This window comes from Microtus oregoni, unplaced genomic scaffold, assembly GCF_018167655.1.
Source record: "Microtus oregoni isolate MIOR12 unplaced genomic scaffold, Mior012 000014F_ref0000157, whole genome shotgun sequence".
NCBI classification, from domain to species: Eukaryota; Metazoa; Chordata; class Mammalia; order Rodentia; family Cricetidae; genus Microtus; species Microtus oregoni.
The window spans coordinates 22,099,908-22,117,300 of NW_024543073.1; the positions used below are offsets into that span (position 1 = coordinate 22,099,908).

At 46.2% G+C, this 17,393-nt stretch overlaps 1 protein-coding gene across 1 annotated transcript in view; it reads right to left on the reverse strand.

Moving 5' to 3' along the window:
- Dmgdh (dimethylglycine dehydrogenase) overlaps window positions 1-17,393 on the reverse strand; it is a 74,681-nt gene that overhangs the window by 44,158 nt on the left and 13,130 nt on the right. Inside the window, exons 5-9 of the mRNA XM_041663446.1 lie at window positions 14,772-14,976; window positions 7,804-8,052; window positions 4,002-4,200; window positions 1,961-2,130; window positions 1,473-1,626 (exon numbers count right to left, since the gene is read on the reverse strand). Coding sequence (XP_041519380.1) covers window positions 1,473-1,626; window positions 1,961-2,130; window positions 4,002-4,200; window positions 7,804-8,052; window positions 14,772-14,976 — 977 coding nt within the window. The remainder of the gene's footprint in view (window positions 1-1,472; window positions 1,627-1,960; window positions 2,131-4,001; window positions 4,201-7,803; window positions 8,053-14,771; window positions 14,977-17,393) is intronic.

Below are 17,393 nucleotides of genomic sequence, written 5' to 3' on the forward strand. Positions count from 1 at the left end.
TATCTGCCCCCAAACTCGCTAGGTCAGCCGCTCCTAGAGCAGAACGCACTCATTCATTCTGAGTGTCTCACACCACCCACCTGAATTTAAAGTAAACATCAAAACCTGTTGTTTCTTGTGCATGCATGTTCATGTATGGGTGCGTGTGCACCTGTGTTCATGGTGAGGCCACAGGACAATCTCAGGTGACATACCCCAAGAGCCGTCCACCTTATTTTATTACCCAGTTGAGCTCTCTCACCAGCCTGGAGTTTGCAATGGGCTAGGCTGACTGCCCAACAAGACCCAGAGACTCCAGTCTCCATCTCCCCAGCGCTGGGATTACAAGCATGTGCCCCTACACCCGACTTTTCTCCATGGGTACTGGGGGACAGCTCAAGCCCTGGTATTTGTGCAGCAAGTGCTTTACCATCCAGACTTCCTTCTTTCCAGCCCCCAAGCCCTGGTGAGAACAGCAAAAGGGAATCGTTTGATGGGAACCATAAGTTGTCTTCTAGACTGGCTATTCAGTTTCCTTAGTTTATGGGTTCTCGTGGGGAAAATAAGCACCATTAACCCCGCGTCCAGCAATGGCATGCAGCACTTCACAGGAGCTCAGAGGCCTGTTCTGAGGGCAGGTTGGGTATTTTAGTTTAACCCAAAATGCAGGTGCCCTTGGCTGCTTCATGACCCAGAGCTGTGTGTTCTTTCCATGTGGTATTTGAACCTAAGCCACGACAAACCTTCTGCTGTCAATCAGAGCCATGTCAGTAACTGTATGGGGACGAGGAAGGGTCCTCTGAGGTCTGGCAACTGCCAGTAGAAGAGTCATCACTGAGACTGGCCAGTGTCCCTTGGGCTGGCTTAATAAATTCTGCCACCACAAGCAGATAAGAGATACCCTAGTGGGCTCAGTGCTCCCCTGAGAGCGACACATGGTAATGACAGAAGAAAGAACCTGTGCCCTCCCGTCCTCCTGCCCTGCCGTCCTTTGTTTTGTCATCCTCCCGCTCCTCCCTGCTGTCCTCCCTCTCCTCCCTGCCATCCTCCCGCTCGCTCGTCCCTGTCATCCTCCCGGCCCTCCCTGCCGTCCTCCCTCTCCTCCCTGTCATCCTCCCGCTCCTCCCTGTCATCCTCCCACTCCTCCCTGTGATCCTCCCACTCCTCCCTGTCATCCTCCCGCTCCTCCCTGCTGTCCTCCCTCTCCTCCCTGCCATCCTCCCGCTCGTCCCTGTCATCCTCCCGGCCCTCCCTGTCATCCTCCCGCTCCTCCCTATCATCCTCTCACTCCTCCCTGTCATCCTCCCACTCCTCCCTGCTGACCTCCCGCTCTGCCCTGCCGTCCTTTGTTCTGCCATCCTCCCACTCCTCCCTGTCATCCTCCCGCTCCTCCCTGCCGTCCTCCCTGTCATCCTCCCTCTCCTCCCTGCCGTCCTCCTGCCCGGCCGTGGAAGCCCTTGATCAGATCACAGGCCACTAAGACGTTCACTTACCGATACTGAGTGTCCTGGCCGGGTTTGTAGAACCAGTGTGGCTGTTCCCAGCCTGCATGGAAGCCCATGGAACACTTGGACTGCAGGATCTTGTAGAGCCCACTGACCCTCTGGGTGGGCCTCCCCGCAAACCGCTCTTCTTTAGGATAACCAACTGTGAAGGGAACATGGGTGCTCTAACAGCTTGTCACGGAAACGACACAATGTACCGAAGGGATTTCAAAATGGAGATGATAGAACTTACCATACAAAGCATATATATGTTTTTACTAAAAGATGCCACTTATACTGATCATCAAAGGGTAAAGTAAAAATACACTCAAAACTTAAAATCAGTGATGTATCCAATCATTAGCTCTATGTAGTCACACACATCCCTTGTTGTGTCTTAGAGCACAGTGCTGTTCACAGGTCCTTGCCACCCCCAAGGGACAGAGCAGGGTCTACACCTAGAGGTCTTTCTAGATGTCAGAAAGTTAGTACTTCACCGATGTTGTTGAACCCGTACGATTCTCTGGCTTTGGCCTCCGTGTACTGGGTGGTCGTCCATTTGCCATAGCGATTGGGATCCAGTTCAATCAGGTCAAAAGGGGGTTCTCCATGCAGGATCCAGTCACTGAGGAACTTCCCTACCCCACCAGCGTGGATTATGCCATAGCTTTTGGATACAAAGGTTGGTGGCATGTTACAAATGAGGCACATCCAAATGGGTAAAACGTGTTCACACAGCTCACAGGCCATCAAAGTTGGAGTCACTGGGGCCCGGGAAAACACACAAGTAATATAATCTTTATGCTGTACATTTTTTTCCCCTCAAAAATATATCAGTGTGTGGTATGGTATGCAAATGAAGGCACCTGACTTGATTGCTGGTGTGTTTACACAGTTCCACCCTGAGGGAAACCAGACCTCCAGGTAGCCTGTGGCTGCCAGCTAGTAATGACTCTGGCTTCAGTGCGGATTGCTTAGCCCTCACCTGCCTTCTGAACTGTGATTATCCTGTGATAGGAAACTCTGTGGAAGATGCCCCTCCATCTCTTCTCAACTCAGAGTAGTGCTGATTCTCTTAAATGGTGGCCTCTATGCACGGGATCTTGTACTTAGAAGCACTCCAATGGGGGCAGACACTCAGTGGGGGCTTGTGGGAGAGGGCAGAAGGGGACATGGTCTCTGTAATTTGTAACTAGCAGATCCCTTGGAGGGGAAGGTCTGCCTGTCCCAGTTCCCACAAGAAGATGCATTGGGGTCTCATGTAACCCAGGCTGGCCTCAGACTGACTATCTAGCTGAGGGTGGCCTTGAACTTCTGATCTTCCCTTCCTCCCCTTTCCTAGCTCTGGGATCACAGGGATATAGCACTATGCCTGGCTTGTAGGGCACTCGAGATCAAACCTAGGGATTTTTGCATGTTGAGCTGGGACTCTACCAACTGAGCTACAGTCCCCAATCCCCAAGGATGCTTTAAACTACAAATATTATGATGTCAGAATCACAGTTTTCGGTAGGCTTTATGTGGGTCTACCCACTTGTCCTTATCCAACAAAGTCTTTAAATATGGGTTTATCTGTGGTTACATAAAAAGGAACTTTTGAGAAACTGATGGGTTGAGAGTCATAGGGAGAGAACCAAGGGAATTGATATTTAATTGTGAGAACCCCGTTCCCACATATTTAAAAAACCCTCACAAAAGAACCCCGGCATCCCCCAAACTATAGTGACTTCACAGCCTGCACTTTGCCTCTGAGACGTGTAAGAGGAATTCGGCAGAAAGCAAAATGCTCTCCCCACAATTGCACTCCTTTAGAAACATGGCTGCACCTTGACTGTCACCGAGTTAGTTCCCAAGGAGAACACAAAGGCATCAGTTGGTACTTGCAGCATGAGCCCCGGCACAGAGCCACAATCATTAAAGATGATCTGAGCAAACAGCCAAACAGAATAGAGAAGAAAACTAGAATATTAGAAACTGTGATATGATGGCGAAGTGAGCTTGACATCAATATTCAGCGTATTAATGGAACAAATATTAGAAATGAAACACGGACAAGGACTGGAATCTTAAGTAGGAAGTGGCCGGGGAAGTTACACGGAAGTAAATCATGTTAGACAAACAGGAATTACGGTGAAAACACATAAGACATGCGATCCATTTGATACTTCGAATATGTCACATTCTGTTATGAAAATATTCTTGTCCAATTGGGGCAAATTGACCCATTGGAAGTCGACAGCATAAAAAGAGACAGAAAGCATGGAAGGTCAGGAAAGACGTGAAGAGAGTTTCAGACAGTGATTGCCTCTGCGTGCTAAGCTTGATCACATAAGTGCTGAGCCCATTATGTGATTAGTTCCTCTTCATTCCTTGGTCATCAAAAGGAAACAATCCCACCCTTCCCTGACTCCCCACTCCACTGCTTCCCCGTCCTCCGTCAGCTCTTCCTGTTCCATTCTGGGACTTGATACTTTGATATAGGGTTTAGCTAAAGTAAGTGCTTCTTCAAGACATGTCAAACATAAAGGTGCTACTCACCCAAAGCCTATGGCCACCCAGTAGTTTCTGACCCCCTGGTGGGGCCCCACCATAGGCAAAATGTCGGGAGAGTAGGTGATAGGGCCGTTGACAATGTTGATGATGTCTGCCTTCTTTAAAACAGGAACCATTTCCATGGCAGCTTCTAGGTGGTCTGTGATCCGGTCCAGGTCAGACTCAAAAAGTTCTTTTCCAAAGCCTAGAGAGACAGACCTCTGTGGTCAGAGTGCTGTAGACAAGAAGGTCTCAAAGAGATGCAATCTCTGCAACAAGTACCTGTAAGGCAGACATTCCTTTGTCTTTAGATGCTAAACTCAGGGCCAGTGAGACGACTCGGGGTAAAGGCACTTGCCCCCAAACCTGACAACCTGAGCTCATTCCCTTGGAATGAACTGACCCCTGAAAATCATTCTTTGACCCCCACACATGTGCTATGGCGTTTAAATGTCCACATATACTTGTCAATCAATGTAAAAGATATTAAGCCTACAATACCACTCCTGGGAATATACCCAAGAGATGCCCTATCATATGACAAGAGCATTTGTTCAACCATGTTCATAAAAGTATTATTTGTAATAGCCAGAACCTGGAAACAACCTAGATGCCCCTCAATGGAAGAAAGGATGAAGAAAGTATGGAATATATACACATTAGAGTACTACGCTGTGGTAAAAAACAATGACTTCTCGAATTTTGCATGCAAATGGATGGAAATAGAAAACATTATTCTGAGTGAGGTAACCCAGACCCAAAAAGATGAATATGGGATGTACTCACTCATAATTGGTTTCTAGCCATAAATAAGGGTCACGGAGTCTACAATTGGTGATCCTAAAGAAGCTAAGTAAGAAGTTGAACCAAAGGAAAAACATATAGTTATCCTCTTGGCTATGGGAAGTAGATAAAATTGCCAGGGAGAAAATTGGGATCTTGGGGGGTGGGGTGGGATGGGGGTAAGGGGAGATGGGGAGAGAAAAGGGAGAAGGGGAGGATGGGGGGAACTTGGGGAAAAAGGAGGATTGGGATAAAGGAAGGTTAGATAGGGGAGCACGGAAGCACAATTCTTAGTTAAGGGAGCTTCCTTAGGGTTGGCAAGAGACTTGAACCTAGAGTGGCTCCCAGGAAACCAAGCCGAGGTCCCCAGTTAGTTCCTTGGGCAGCTGAGGATAGGGAACCGGAAATGACCCTAGCCTATAGCAATACTGACGAATATCTTGCATATCATCATAGAACCTTCATCTGGTGATGGATGGAGATAGAGACAGAGACCCACACTGGAGCACTGGACTGAGCTCCCAAGGCCCCAATGAGGAGCAGAAGGAGGGAGAACATGAGCAAAGAAGTCGGGACCACGAGGGGTGCACCCACCCATTGAGACAGTGGAGCTGATCTACTGGGAGCTTACCAAGGCCAGCTGGACTGTGACTGAAAAAGCATGGGTTAAAACTGGACTCTCTGAACATGGCGAACAATGAAGGCTGATGAGAAGCCAAGGACAATGGCATGGGGTTTTGATCCTACTTCATGTTCTGGCTTTGTGGGAGCCTAGCCAGTTTGGATGTTCACCTTCCTAGATATGGACAGAGGGGGGAGGACCTAGGACTTACCACAGGGCAGGGAACCCTGACTGCTCTTTGGACTGGAGAGGGAGGGGGAGAAGAGTGGGAGGAGGGGGAGAAGGATGGGAGGAGGGGGAGAAGGGTGGGAGGAGGGGGAGGGAAATGGGAGGCTGGGAGGAGGTGGAAACTTGTTTTTTTTTCTTCCTTTTCTCAATAAAAAAAAAAGAAAAGAAAAGAAAAAGATATTAAGCCTAAACTTGGCACTCACGATCCCCATGTGAGTACCCATAAGATTACTGGGAACAATAATGCCATTCCTTTCTAAATCAAAGTCATCTTTTAGTAAATAGAAATTGAAATTTATGCTTGGGGCTTAGCCCCCAATATTTGACGCAATTGTTATTAATAGTTTGGTTTGTCAGGAGTTTTTTTTTTATTTTTGATTTCTTGATCTTTCAATTAACATAAAAGGGAGAGCAAACGGAGTGTATTTCCGGACCCTGGAGAATGAGGACCACTGCTCCAGGATCCAGGATGGAGGACTTAAGAGCGCTTTGAACTCTCTCTTCCCTGCAGCCTCCATCCTGTAGTTTGCTCCCATGTGCATCCACAGGCCAAAGCCCCGTGTGCAGAGGTGAGCCTTGCATGATTACCTTCTGCTTGTCCTAGAAGTCACTGTGACTAAAAGCATGGCCACAGATAAACTTGGTGACATTCATCCACATAGCATCCACCCAGGTTCTCCCAGCCCTTCTTGAGAATTGCAGGTCGGGGCAGAGGCATGGAACCTCCGAGCGAGCACTGTTACACTGGGTCACGCAGACACCCATGTCAAGCACAACACACAGTCCTCTCTCCCTCTAGCTAGGATTATTTAAATATTTGTTCTGCATTTATTTGGCAGAAAAGCCACAGCTTGGGCAGGATGGAGACAGAGCTGCTCCCCATACTAACCTCCCTAGCAGCCCAGCCTTGTTCTGAAGTCAGGATCAATTCTGATCAGGCCCAGATGTGCAGGGCCCACTCAGCAAAACCAGAGTTCTCTGGCTGCTGGACCAGCCTCTGCAGGGGGCGAGGTGGGTTGGAAATCCTTTCCTGGTATGTGGGAGGGAGGGATAAGTTCTCTGCCCCAAACTGCCTATCAACATACAGTTCCAGAAAATACACTTACCTTTCTTCACATTGCCTCAAATATTTCAGTGCCCAAACCAAACCATAGTTCAGCTCCTTTCTCAGGCTGAAACTAGAGGGTTGGGGAGATGGCTTTGCCTAGAAAAGAGCTGGCCTTGTGAGCACAAGGACCTAAGTTCAACCCAGAGCCCAAGTTTTAAATAAATTAAATAAATGCATAGATAGATAGACAGACAGACAGACAGACAGACAGACAGACAGACAGATGAGAGAGAGAAAATTGGGCATGGCTGCATGTACTTGCAACCCCAACACTAAAGAGGTGGAGACAAAGTGAATTCTTGGGGTTCACTGGCCATCCAGCCTACTTCTGATGAGTTCCTGGCCAGTGAGAAACCTATTCCAACAAATAACATGTAGACTGTGTCTGGGAAATGACACCTAAGGATGTACTCTGGGCTTCATATGTACATACATCTGTACATATATGCATCTGCATACAGGGACACACACATACACACAAGGTTAAACTAGGGGCGTCTGCCTAGATAACCCAATTCTTGATTGGGCTTCATGGAAATGTCTCATGGAGGAAAAAAAAAAAAGAAAAACAAAACAACCCTGTCCCTTCTCGCCTATGGAACTAGAAGCATGGCCCCTCTTGCTGCAGCCCAGAGCTCTGAGTCGTCCTTGCTTGTGAAGTGCCGGAGGGCCTCTGCCCATTGTTCCAACTTGGTTGAGGACTCTGGCCTGCATTCTTTGTAGGCTGGAGATCCTGTCTTGGGCACTTGCAGTGTGAACAACTGTCAGAGCACATGAATCTGTGTTCAGATCTTGAAACCAGACCAAGTAGGCAGATTGAGGGAAAGGAGTTGGCAGACGGTTGGCATGGTGAGAGGGCCTTTGCCAGAGGCCCCATCTCTATCGTCAGCTTCTCTCCTCGGCCCTTTCCTTGGGTCTGCTTACTCCTCACAGAGTCACCTCCAACCCCTCCCTCATGCCATCCCAGACACCTGAAGGGTAGCACTGGGGTTCCATCTTGTTCTCTACCTGGCTCCCAGCCACGGGGAGTTGATCCATCTTCTCTGACCTTCATTTGCTGAACTCACCTGGAGGGACTCCCTGAGTGACCCAGGAGGCCTGAAGCTTCATCTTCTCCTGACTTTCATATGGCCCAAACAAGAGCCCGTCCCTTTCCTGTCGGAGGTAATAGGATCCTTCCAGGTCGCGGAGTACCGGGAGCTCTCGTTTCAAAGCTTTCACTTCCGGTATGGTTGACGTGACGACATATTGATGTTGAACAGGGATGAGGGGATGCTCTAGTCCAATCATTTTACCTACTTCACGAGCCCAAAATCCTTAAGAGAGACAAATCATTTTAAAGACATCATCACATGTATACATACACCTATGACATTGATATGGTAATTTGTATTTGGAAACACCATTGTTTATTTGGTTCAGTGCTGGAGATCAAACCAAAGGCTTTGTGCATGCTTGCCCAGGGAAGCTCTGCCACTGAGCCATATCCCCAACCCCTAAGGATTTGTGAGCATCAAAGTGAATTCCACAGACTCAAGGCTCTTCTGTTGACCTTAGTCTATGTACTTTGGTAGCAAGAATGCATTAAGTTTCTGCTACTCCAAGATTAGCAGTGAGATTGTGAAGCTGCCTCTTGGAAAGCCCCATAGTCAAAAAGCAAGAGAAACTGGTGGGGAAGCTCAGTGGTGAGACTTTCGGGCATGCGTGTGAGGCCCTGAGTTCATCTCTAGCACCGCAGAAAGGAAAACAGCAAAATGGAGGCAAGGTACATCGGTTCCCAAGGTTAGACCCTGGACACACATGTCTGAAAGCCGTAGCGACTATGAGCATCAAATCTAAATGCTTTTGCTGCAGTAGTAAGGCTTTGTGTCTGTCTCTCTCTCTTTCTCATTCTGTCTTTTTTTTTTTTTAATCATGGGGTTACATGTAGCCAGAGCTAGCCTCAAACACTTAATATGCCCAAGCTGGCACTGAACTTCTGAACTTCTGACCTCCAGCTCCCCAGACCAGGACTACAGAGAGACATGAGTCACAACAGCCTGATAGCAAGACATTATTTTAAATAAACACCACACCTTTACCAATAAAAAGGTATTTCAGTACCTAAAATGATCAATGTGTGTGTGTGTGTGCGTGTGCACGTGTGTGTGTGTGTGCGTGCATGCGTGTGTGGTGTGTGTCTGACAAAGATGTGGTGTAGCTTCACCCGTCAATTAATTATTTGTAGGGAGGGATTTTTGTTGACCAGCTTGTTTCCTAGTAGGTTTGAGTAATTATCAAAGGACTGGAAAACCCTCTCAATTACTGCTTTTCTTAGGGCGTAGTTTAAATTTTCAACCTTTTCTATGTCTGCTTTCTTTTCTTTTTCTGGCAAGAGGTTCTAAGATTTCGTCGTCGCATAGTTCAAGGCTAGGTATAGAAATACCCAGGAGTCAGCCCGAGAGCCCAGAGCAGGTCCGGTTTGCAGCTAGCATTTGTTTCCACTTAAGCAAACACCATCTATACGCTTGCTCTGTGTTTTGTTTCCGTCTGGCCTGTCAGGGTGTCAGGCTTGAGTAATCACCCTCCACAGGCTGCCCTTTGTAAACTTGGAATCCAATCTGTGGGCATCTGAGACCTTTGCTGGTCTTAAATAATTTAGAGACTTAATTTATTGCTTCTTGTAGAAAGGTGTGAATTACCACGGTCAGGACTTTCTAAGAAAATATAGCAAAGCTGTATACTGTCGTTATACACACTAGGACAGTTTTCAAATCTAAAGGCAAACACTAAGCCAAGGAATTCAAAGGACTACAGTATCCCCAATCTAGTTATTTAGATTAAAAGCATAAATTGAAGAAGATAAATTCTGTCCTATTTAAATATAATTATAAATTACTGAGTCAGATGCCTTGCTTATTAATGCATTTTATCATTAAAATAAAGAATACATGTTTGCCCGCATCTCAACTAAATGTATTGCTTTAAATCCCACAAGCTCCACACCATTTACCCTTTGGTGCTGGTATCTGAGAAGCCGCCTTTTCTGTTTATTGAATTAGTCTAAGTCTAGGTAGGATTATGCTGCAACTCCTGCAGGAGCACTCAGCATCCAAGGTCAAAGGGGCGAGTCAAGCACAGAAAAAGCATCCTGAAAGGAAGCAAGGGAAGGGCCCAGAAAGGTGAGCACTGGAAACGAGCTCTGTTTAAGAGTGCAGAGCTGGTCATGCAAAACTACAGTGGCTGGAAGGAAGGAGGTTAGATTGAAGGGAGGTTGATTCATGACCCAATTCACATCTTCAAAATACCTTGTACACAGTGACAATGGAGGTCTCTCTTGTCTGATACAGTGATGGGCAAAATGCAGCAACAGGGCTTTTCTCTGTGGCTTTGGAGCCTGTCCTGGAACACACTCTGTAGACCAGGCTGACCTCAAACTCACAGATCAGCCTGCCTCTGCCTCTTGAGTGCTGGGACTAAAGGCGTGTGCCATCACCACCCAGCAACTCTTTTTGGATAAACACGAGGCTCCGTGTCAGCATCATTCAGTCCCTTCCTAATTGGTATTACTAGGAAAATTCTCAGATAAAATTTACAAAGTTTTCTCAGGTTTAATGAATCAACTGGGAACAGGGTCAATAGGTACTTTCCTTACCGTGCACGAGAAAGCTTCCCTTCATAGTGAGTGGCTTCTGTGTGTCTAGGCCCTGTCATGTGCAGTGCTGTGTCCCTGGGCTGTGTCCCTGGGCCCAAGCAAGGGGTGGACTAAAGCAGAATCCAGTTCATTTATAAAGTTCTGGGTAATAAAGGGCAGTTAGCCTGCTGCGTGCTAAGATGTTGGAAGCACTGAGAACCCTCCTCAGCCCTGCTCGCTCACAACTAGGGTCACACAAAAAGGAAAACTGGAAAAGAGGGGAGGGGAGAGGAGGGCAGAAGAGAGGAGGGAGGATAAGGAAGGGAAGAGGAGAGGAGGACAGGAGAGGGGTGGGAAGAAAAGGACGGGGAGGGTAGGGCAGGAGAGGGTTGGAAAGGAAGGGAAGGGGAGGAGAAGGCAGAGGAGGGAAGTGAAAGAAAGGGAGGGGAGGGGAGAGGAAGACAAGAGAGGGGAGAGGGGAAAAGAGGGAAATGACAAGGGAGGAGGACTGAAAGGAGGAGAGAAGAAGGATGAAAAGAGGAGGAGGAGAGAGGAGGAGAAGGCACAGGGAGAGAATATGTTCAGCACACCCCCCTTAGGGCTAGGACTGTTCTCAGGAGCTGTGTCAGCCCGATGAGGTGAGCACACCTGTAATCCTGGATCTCAGAGGGGGAAAACAATTTCAAGTTTAAAGCCAATTTGCATCCGGGCAGTGGTGGTGCATGCCTTTAATCCCAGCACTCAGGAGGCAGAGGCAGGAGGATCTCTGTGAGTTTGAGGCCAGCCTGGTCTACAAGAGCTAGTTCCAGGACAGGTTCCAAAGCTACAGAGAAACCCTGTCTCGAAAAACCAAACCAAACCAAGCAAAACAAACAAAAAAAAAAACAATTTGCATTTGCATTCTATACAGTTTGAGGCTACCTGGCAATTGAACAAGGCCTTAGTTCGATGAAAAATTAAATACATAAATAAATAAATGTGTAGGGTGTAGTTCAGGGGCACAGTTCTCAATGTGAATGAGGTCCCAGGTTCACTCCTCAGCAGCAACCCTCAACCCCACCACCACCACACCCAAAGAAAAGGTCTTGGAAAATCATCTAGGAACAGACAATATAAAATACAGTTTTTAAAATACAGTTTCTAGACCAGGAATATAGCTCAGTGCTAGAACACTGGTATCCTGGCTAGTTTTGGACAAGGGAACCCCAACTGGGAAAATGTATGTGTAAGATTGGCTATATACAAGCCTGTGGAATATTTTTTTTAAATGAGTGATAGATGTGGGCGGACCCATCTATGTGGGTGGTGCCATCCCTGGGCTAGTGGTCCTGGGGTGTGTAAGAAAACAAACTGAGCAAGCCTTGTAGGTAAGCAGTGCTCTTATGTGGCTTCTGCTTCAGTTCCCGCCTCTGGGTCCCTGCCCCGACTTCCCATAGCAATGGGGAAGTATAAAATGAAATAAACCCTTTGCTCCTCCGATTGCTTTTTCACAGCAATAGCGACCCTAAGACAACCAGCCTAACCTGCACAAGGCCCTGGGCCCAATCCTCAGCATTTCAAAAACAAAACACATATAATAAAAACACCTTGCTAGCCCCAGCTAGACTCCCTGAATTAGAATCTTTCTGAAGCCTGGGAAACCTTCCAAGGTGATTCCCAGGTACCCTCGCTTAACAACCAAGTTCCTTGGGAAGTCATTTCCTAGCAAATGTTTGATAGATGGTTTCGGGGCAGAAGAAAGGAATAATCTTATGATTAGCACCAAGAAGCTACTTGATGCTAGTTAATGCTTCCCAGACATAGGCATAAACTCTCAAGGAAACAGGCATTACAGCCCTAATTATTATCACTGTAACTAATGTTTTGAGTATTTCATATTTTACTGTCCACAATAGGTTTCTGAGAGGGCATTATTAACTTTACTAAATTGGTAACTTGCCTCAAGCAGAGGCTTGGCCAAGCACCCATGCCCTGGACAAAACTAGAAACATAGTAGCAAACGCACAGGCCTTTGTTCTCTCCCTCTCCCAATGGGCATTCCAAAGACTCCGCAAAAAAAAAAAAAAAAAAAAAAAGTCGGGTGGTGGTGGCACACACCTTTAATCCTAGCACTCGGGAGGCAGAGGCAGGCGGATCTCTGTGAGTTCGAGACCAGCCTGGTCTACAAGAGCTAGTTCCAGGATAGGCTCCAAAACCACAGAGAAACCCTGTCTCAAAAAAACAAAAAAACAAAACAAAACAAAAAAACCAAAGACTCCGCAGCCCTTACATCTTTCACAGTGCGACCCTTTCCAACTCTGCATCCTGGTTCCTTCAGGTGGATTCCAGAGCTACCCTGAAGACTTTGCCCGATGGTGTGTGGCATCTTGGTTTCACTGGATAACTCTGGGAAACGTTCCAGCTGCCACGTTCTGAAACCATTAACGCGATGCTTGCTTTCATTCATAAAACTGATGTTATTAAAACAGCATCAGCGCTAAAAGAGCGGCGTGTCTGGATCTCTGCCCCCTCCCCCCCAGTTACGAACCCCAAGGCTGACCTTACAGAATGCCTCCAGCCATTAGAAAGGTTCTTTGAAAACTCTCTCTCTCTCTCTCTCTCTCTCTCTCTCTCTCTCTCTCTCTCTCTCCTCTGCACTTCCCAGGGGCTACTAATATGTAATCAGTGACTTCTGCCCAGGGGAGAAAAAGGAAGAGAAACTGGGAAGGAGGGATGGATTAGAGATAGTGGGAGATTTGGTGTGAATGGGATAAAGAGTTGAGAACTGAGACAGGCCAGTTCACACAGGTTTCAGCATGAACTTCCTGTAATACCACAGAGAAACAGTAAAGGTGACTGGACAGCTTGGAGGGGCAAAACCTGCAGGAAGGACAGCCATCCCTTGAAGGGCTGTCCATTGTTAGAATGAGATCCCTAGAGCTTGTCTTCCCGGGCAGCTCAGACAGCCTTTTTCCTTTTTCTTTTTTTATGGTATTATTTTATTCTATTTTTGTTTTTATTGAGCTATGTATTTTTCCTACTCCCCTCCTTATCTCTCCCCTCCCCCTCAACCCTCTCTCATGGTCCCCATGCTCCCAATTTACTCAGGAGATCTTGTTTTTTTCTACTTCCCATGTAGATTAGATACATGTATGTCTCTCTTAGGGTCCTCACTGCTGTCTTGGTTCTCTGGGATTGTGATTTGTGGGCTGCTTTTCTTTGCTTTATCAGACAGCCTTTTCTCAGGGCTGTCTGTATTGCTTTCCCAAGGCCATCACCTCAGAATCACAAAGGCATAGAAAATGCCACCTGATGACAAGTTCCTGGGCTGAGCTCAGGTCTCTTTGGAGCCATTCTCACTTTGCTCTTCAAAGAGGCCTTAATGTCACAGTAAAAGAAATGTGAAGTGTTGCCATAGTACCCTATTATGTAAGTAATTGTATCCATTTTAGAAAAGCAGTGGGTAAATGTGTTAAACTGAGAGTTACTTCTCAAAATACACATTATGGCTGCACACTACGTTGAAACAAAACACAGCGGGCCTCTGTGCAAGCTCGCCTAACATGAGCGCAATTGTTGGTTACTAATGTCTGCCCCAGGAACTGGACACGGTGGTCTCAGTCTTTGCTGTCGCTATGAAAGTAGTCAAACAGTTTTAGGAGTAAATTCAGGGGACCATAAGACATTGCAAATTTACAAAAAAACTTATCAGGTGGCGTTGATGGAATGATTTCCAAGACTACTCTTCTAAGATAACTTGGACTAGAGGTTCCCAAGGACAACAGGACAGAAGAGTGCCAGACAGAGCATTGAGGGGAAAGAGTAGTTTAAGGCCTGAGTTGTGTTCAGTTGCTTCTACTTTTTAGGCAAGTTTTATAACGTGTTTAATAATGTTCTGAAAGGTAAGGGGTTAAAAGTTTTGATGAGTCAAAGTAATCTTTGGATAAGAGAGAGAACGAGAGACAGAAATGATCAAATCTGCCTTAAAAGATAAACTAAGAACAAGTCACATAGTAAGAAATTGGAGCAGTGGAATTCCGGTTTGTCTACTTGCTTGGTTGTTTGTTTTGAGGCAAGGTCTCAGGTATCCAGGCTGGACTCAAACTCCCTAAATAGCCGAGAAAGGCCTTGAACTTCTGATCCAAGAACTTCATGTAAGCCAGAGAAGCACTCTGCAAATTGAACTACATCCTTAGTCCCTGGAATTTGATCATGAGTGTAACCAGTACAGGATAAAGACAAAAACTGAAAAGAGAATCACAATCTAGAATAGAAGGGAATGGAAACCAGGGGAGGAGACAGGAGAGGATGGGTAAAGCCAGGCATCTGGTGAGAGAGGGTTGGTGGTGAGAGGGGGCTGGTGGTAAAGGGGGGCTGGTGGCAAGAGGGGGCTGGAGGCTAGAGGGGGATGGTGGTGAGGATGAGAGGGGGCTGGAGGCTTACCAGCAGCATTCACAATTCTATTTGCTCTCACGGATCCTTGTGGAGTTTCCACATCCCATGTTCCATCTGGCCTTGGCTTCAGAGACGTCACTGGTGCAGGATACTTCAGAAGGGCCCCGTATTTCCTAGCCCCGGCAGCCAGGGCCATTGTCAGAGAATAAGGATCAATGTGACCATCTCCTGGATTATACAGACCAGCTAAAATCTAAATCAACCATAAGAAAGTCGGTATTCCATGTTTGTTTATTGTTCAATGCATTTTATAGCCTGCTAAACAGATGTTTAATAAAATCAGTCTTTAAAAGTCTGTCAGTGGCTAGAGGTGTCCAGAGCTGAGTGGCAGAGGGCTTGCCTGACATGCACAAGATTTTGATTCCAGCATAGAAGGAAAGCATCTTGACAGCAGGGAGAACTTTTTTCTAAGTCCTACTCAGACTTGAGCAAGATTCACAATGAGAGTTGAGTGACTTGTTACAATGGCAAGCAGCTTGATCAAGCCTTGCAATAGTCTCCAGTAATTGGACATAGGCCACTAAGAATGAAGGGCACAGTTTCTAAGCTGCTGGCTGTTATTAAACTCCAGCCAGTGGCTCAAGCAGGAGAGGAACATGGAGGCAGGAGCTGATGCAGAAGCCATGGAAAAATGTTGCTACTGGCTTGCTCCACTTGGCTTCCACAGCCTGCTTTCTTATAGAACCTAGGACCACCAGTCCAGGGATGGCCCCACCCACAATGGGCTGGGTCCTCCCAAATGGATCACTAGTTGAAAATGTCTTACAAGCTTGCCTACAGCCTGGTCTCATGGAGGCATTTTCTTCACTGAGGTTCCCTCCACTCAGATGACTTTAGCTTGTATCAAGTTGACATGAAACTATCCAGGACAAATGCTTAAATAGACTCACTTAAACATTATTACCTCAGTCTCTTATGTTTAAAATCAAACTAATTCTAGCTGTCATATCAGTTACAATATATTGAATTATTCAATACTGTAAATAAAATTATGTATTAATGCGTATCAGATATCATCTGGGTCTGGTGGTGCAGGTATGTAATCCCAGCTACTAGGAAGACCAAGGCAGGAATTTCAAGTTCAATACCTGTTTGGAACAGAGTTCAATGCCAGGTTGAGCAGCTTTGGGAAGACCTTGTCTCAAAAATAAATAAATAAATAAATAAATAAATAAATAAATAAATGGCTGGGACTGTAGTCCAGTGCTAGAGTAGCAGCCTAGTGGTAGAATGTACTAGGTGTCCAACTACCCTGCATTCGTAGGCCCACATATATGCATGAGGAAAATGTATGCTCAGTTCATAGTTCAGCAATGACTTCTTGCAGCCCACTTTGTGGGCTTAGGCATTGGGACAGAAATAATAAAAGGATGGATAGACGAGATGAGTTGGCAGAACCAGTGCAGTGGCATGCTATAATGCGATCTCAGCTATGGGACGAGAATTTGCCATCACCCATGAATTCGCAGTCTTGACAAATATTTTTTCCTGCATCTGTTTAAACAATTTTGAGCTCTTTGCCCTTTGTTGATGTGATGTTGATTACGTTGATTGACATTTAGTTTTTAAACCAATCTTGCATTCCTGGGACACACTCTATTTGACTATACTGTAGAATCCTTGCTCCAATTTACTGGATTTTTGTGAAAGACTTTGCCTCTATATTCATGAAGGGCTATAGCCTGTCTTTTCCTCTGATGCTTTTCTCTCATTCTTATGTCAGAGACATACTAGTTTTATAGGTTGTGTCGGGAAGTATTCAATTCTAATTTTAGAAGACTTTGTGAGGGATTGGTATTAATTCTTCAAGTATCTGTTAGAATTTATCAAAGATATCACCTGGGCCTGGACTCTTCTTTGTCTGAGTCTTTTTTTCTATAATTTAGTCTTTGTACTTATGGTTCCAATGTAAGAGACTTTGGCTTTCAATGGAATTCACACTCCTGCCTACTTGCAAATGTCACCCTGGTGGTTTGTCACGACCATGTCCTTGTGGTGATCCCATGTCTGTTTGGTTTGGCACACTGGCCCTGGTCCATGTGTTTCCATTGCTTAATATCTTGAAGAAAAATCTGTAATGATGAGCGTTTCTAGGCAAGTGTTGCAGGGTTGACTTCTAAAGAGACATAAATGGATTCTCAGTAGCGTAGCGGAGGTGATTTCAATGAAGACCCTGTTAGCACATCAACTCATAGACAAGGCGTTCCCTGCTCTGTAAAAACCCACAAGAGCACAGCGCCCCAGCACCCACAGCAGTTACACAAACACTCAGGGGCAGGAACTACTGACAGTCACTAGCAGGGCAACAATGGTCTGCTTCCCCCAAGTAACCCATTGACTACCCACACCCAGGACATGTGCACAGCACAAGTCAGGGGCCTGGGTTCAAATCTTTCCTCCAGCAATTCTGAACTGAATAAACTCATCCCTCTGTGTAAACTTTTTAAGATTCTGTTTTCTGGGCCCCAATAGCTAGATTTTGCATAGGAGGGGCTTAACATGGTCTCTGTTGCATAAACACTACTGAAGTAGATGCTAATGCCGCTCTCACAATGTTGAAAGGATGGTCACCCAGGAGGGGAAAAAAAAAAAAAACCTTTAAATTCTTGG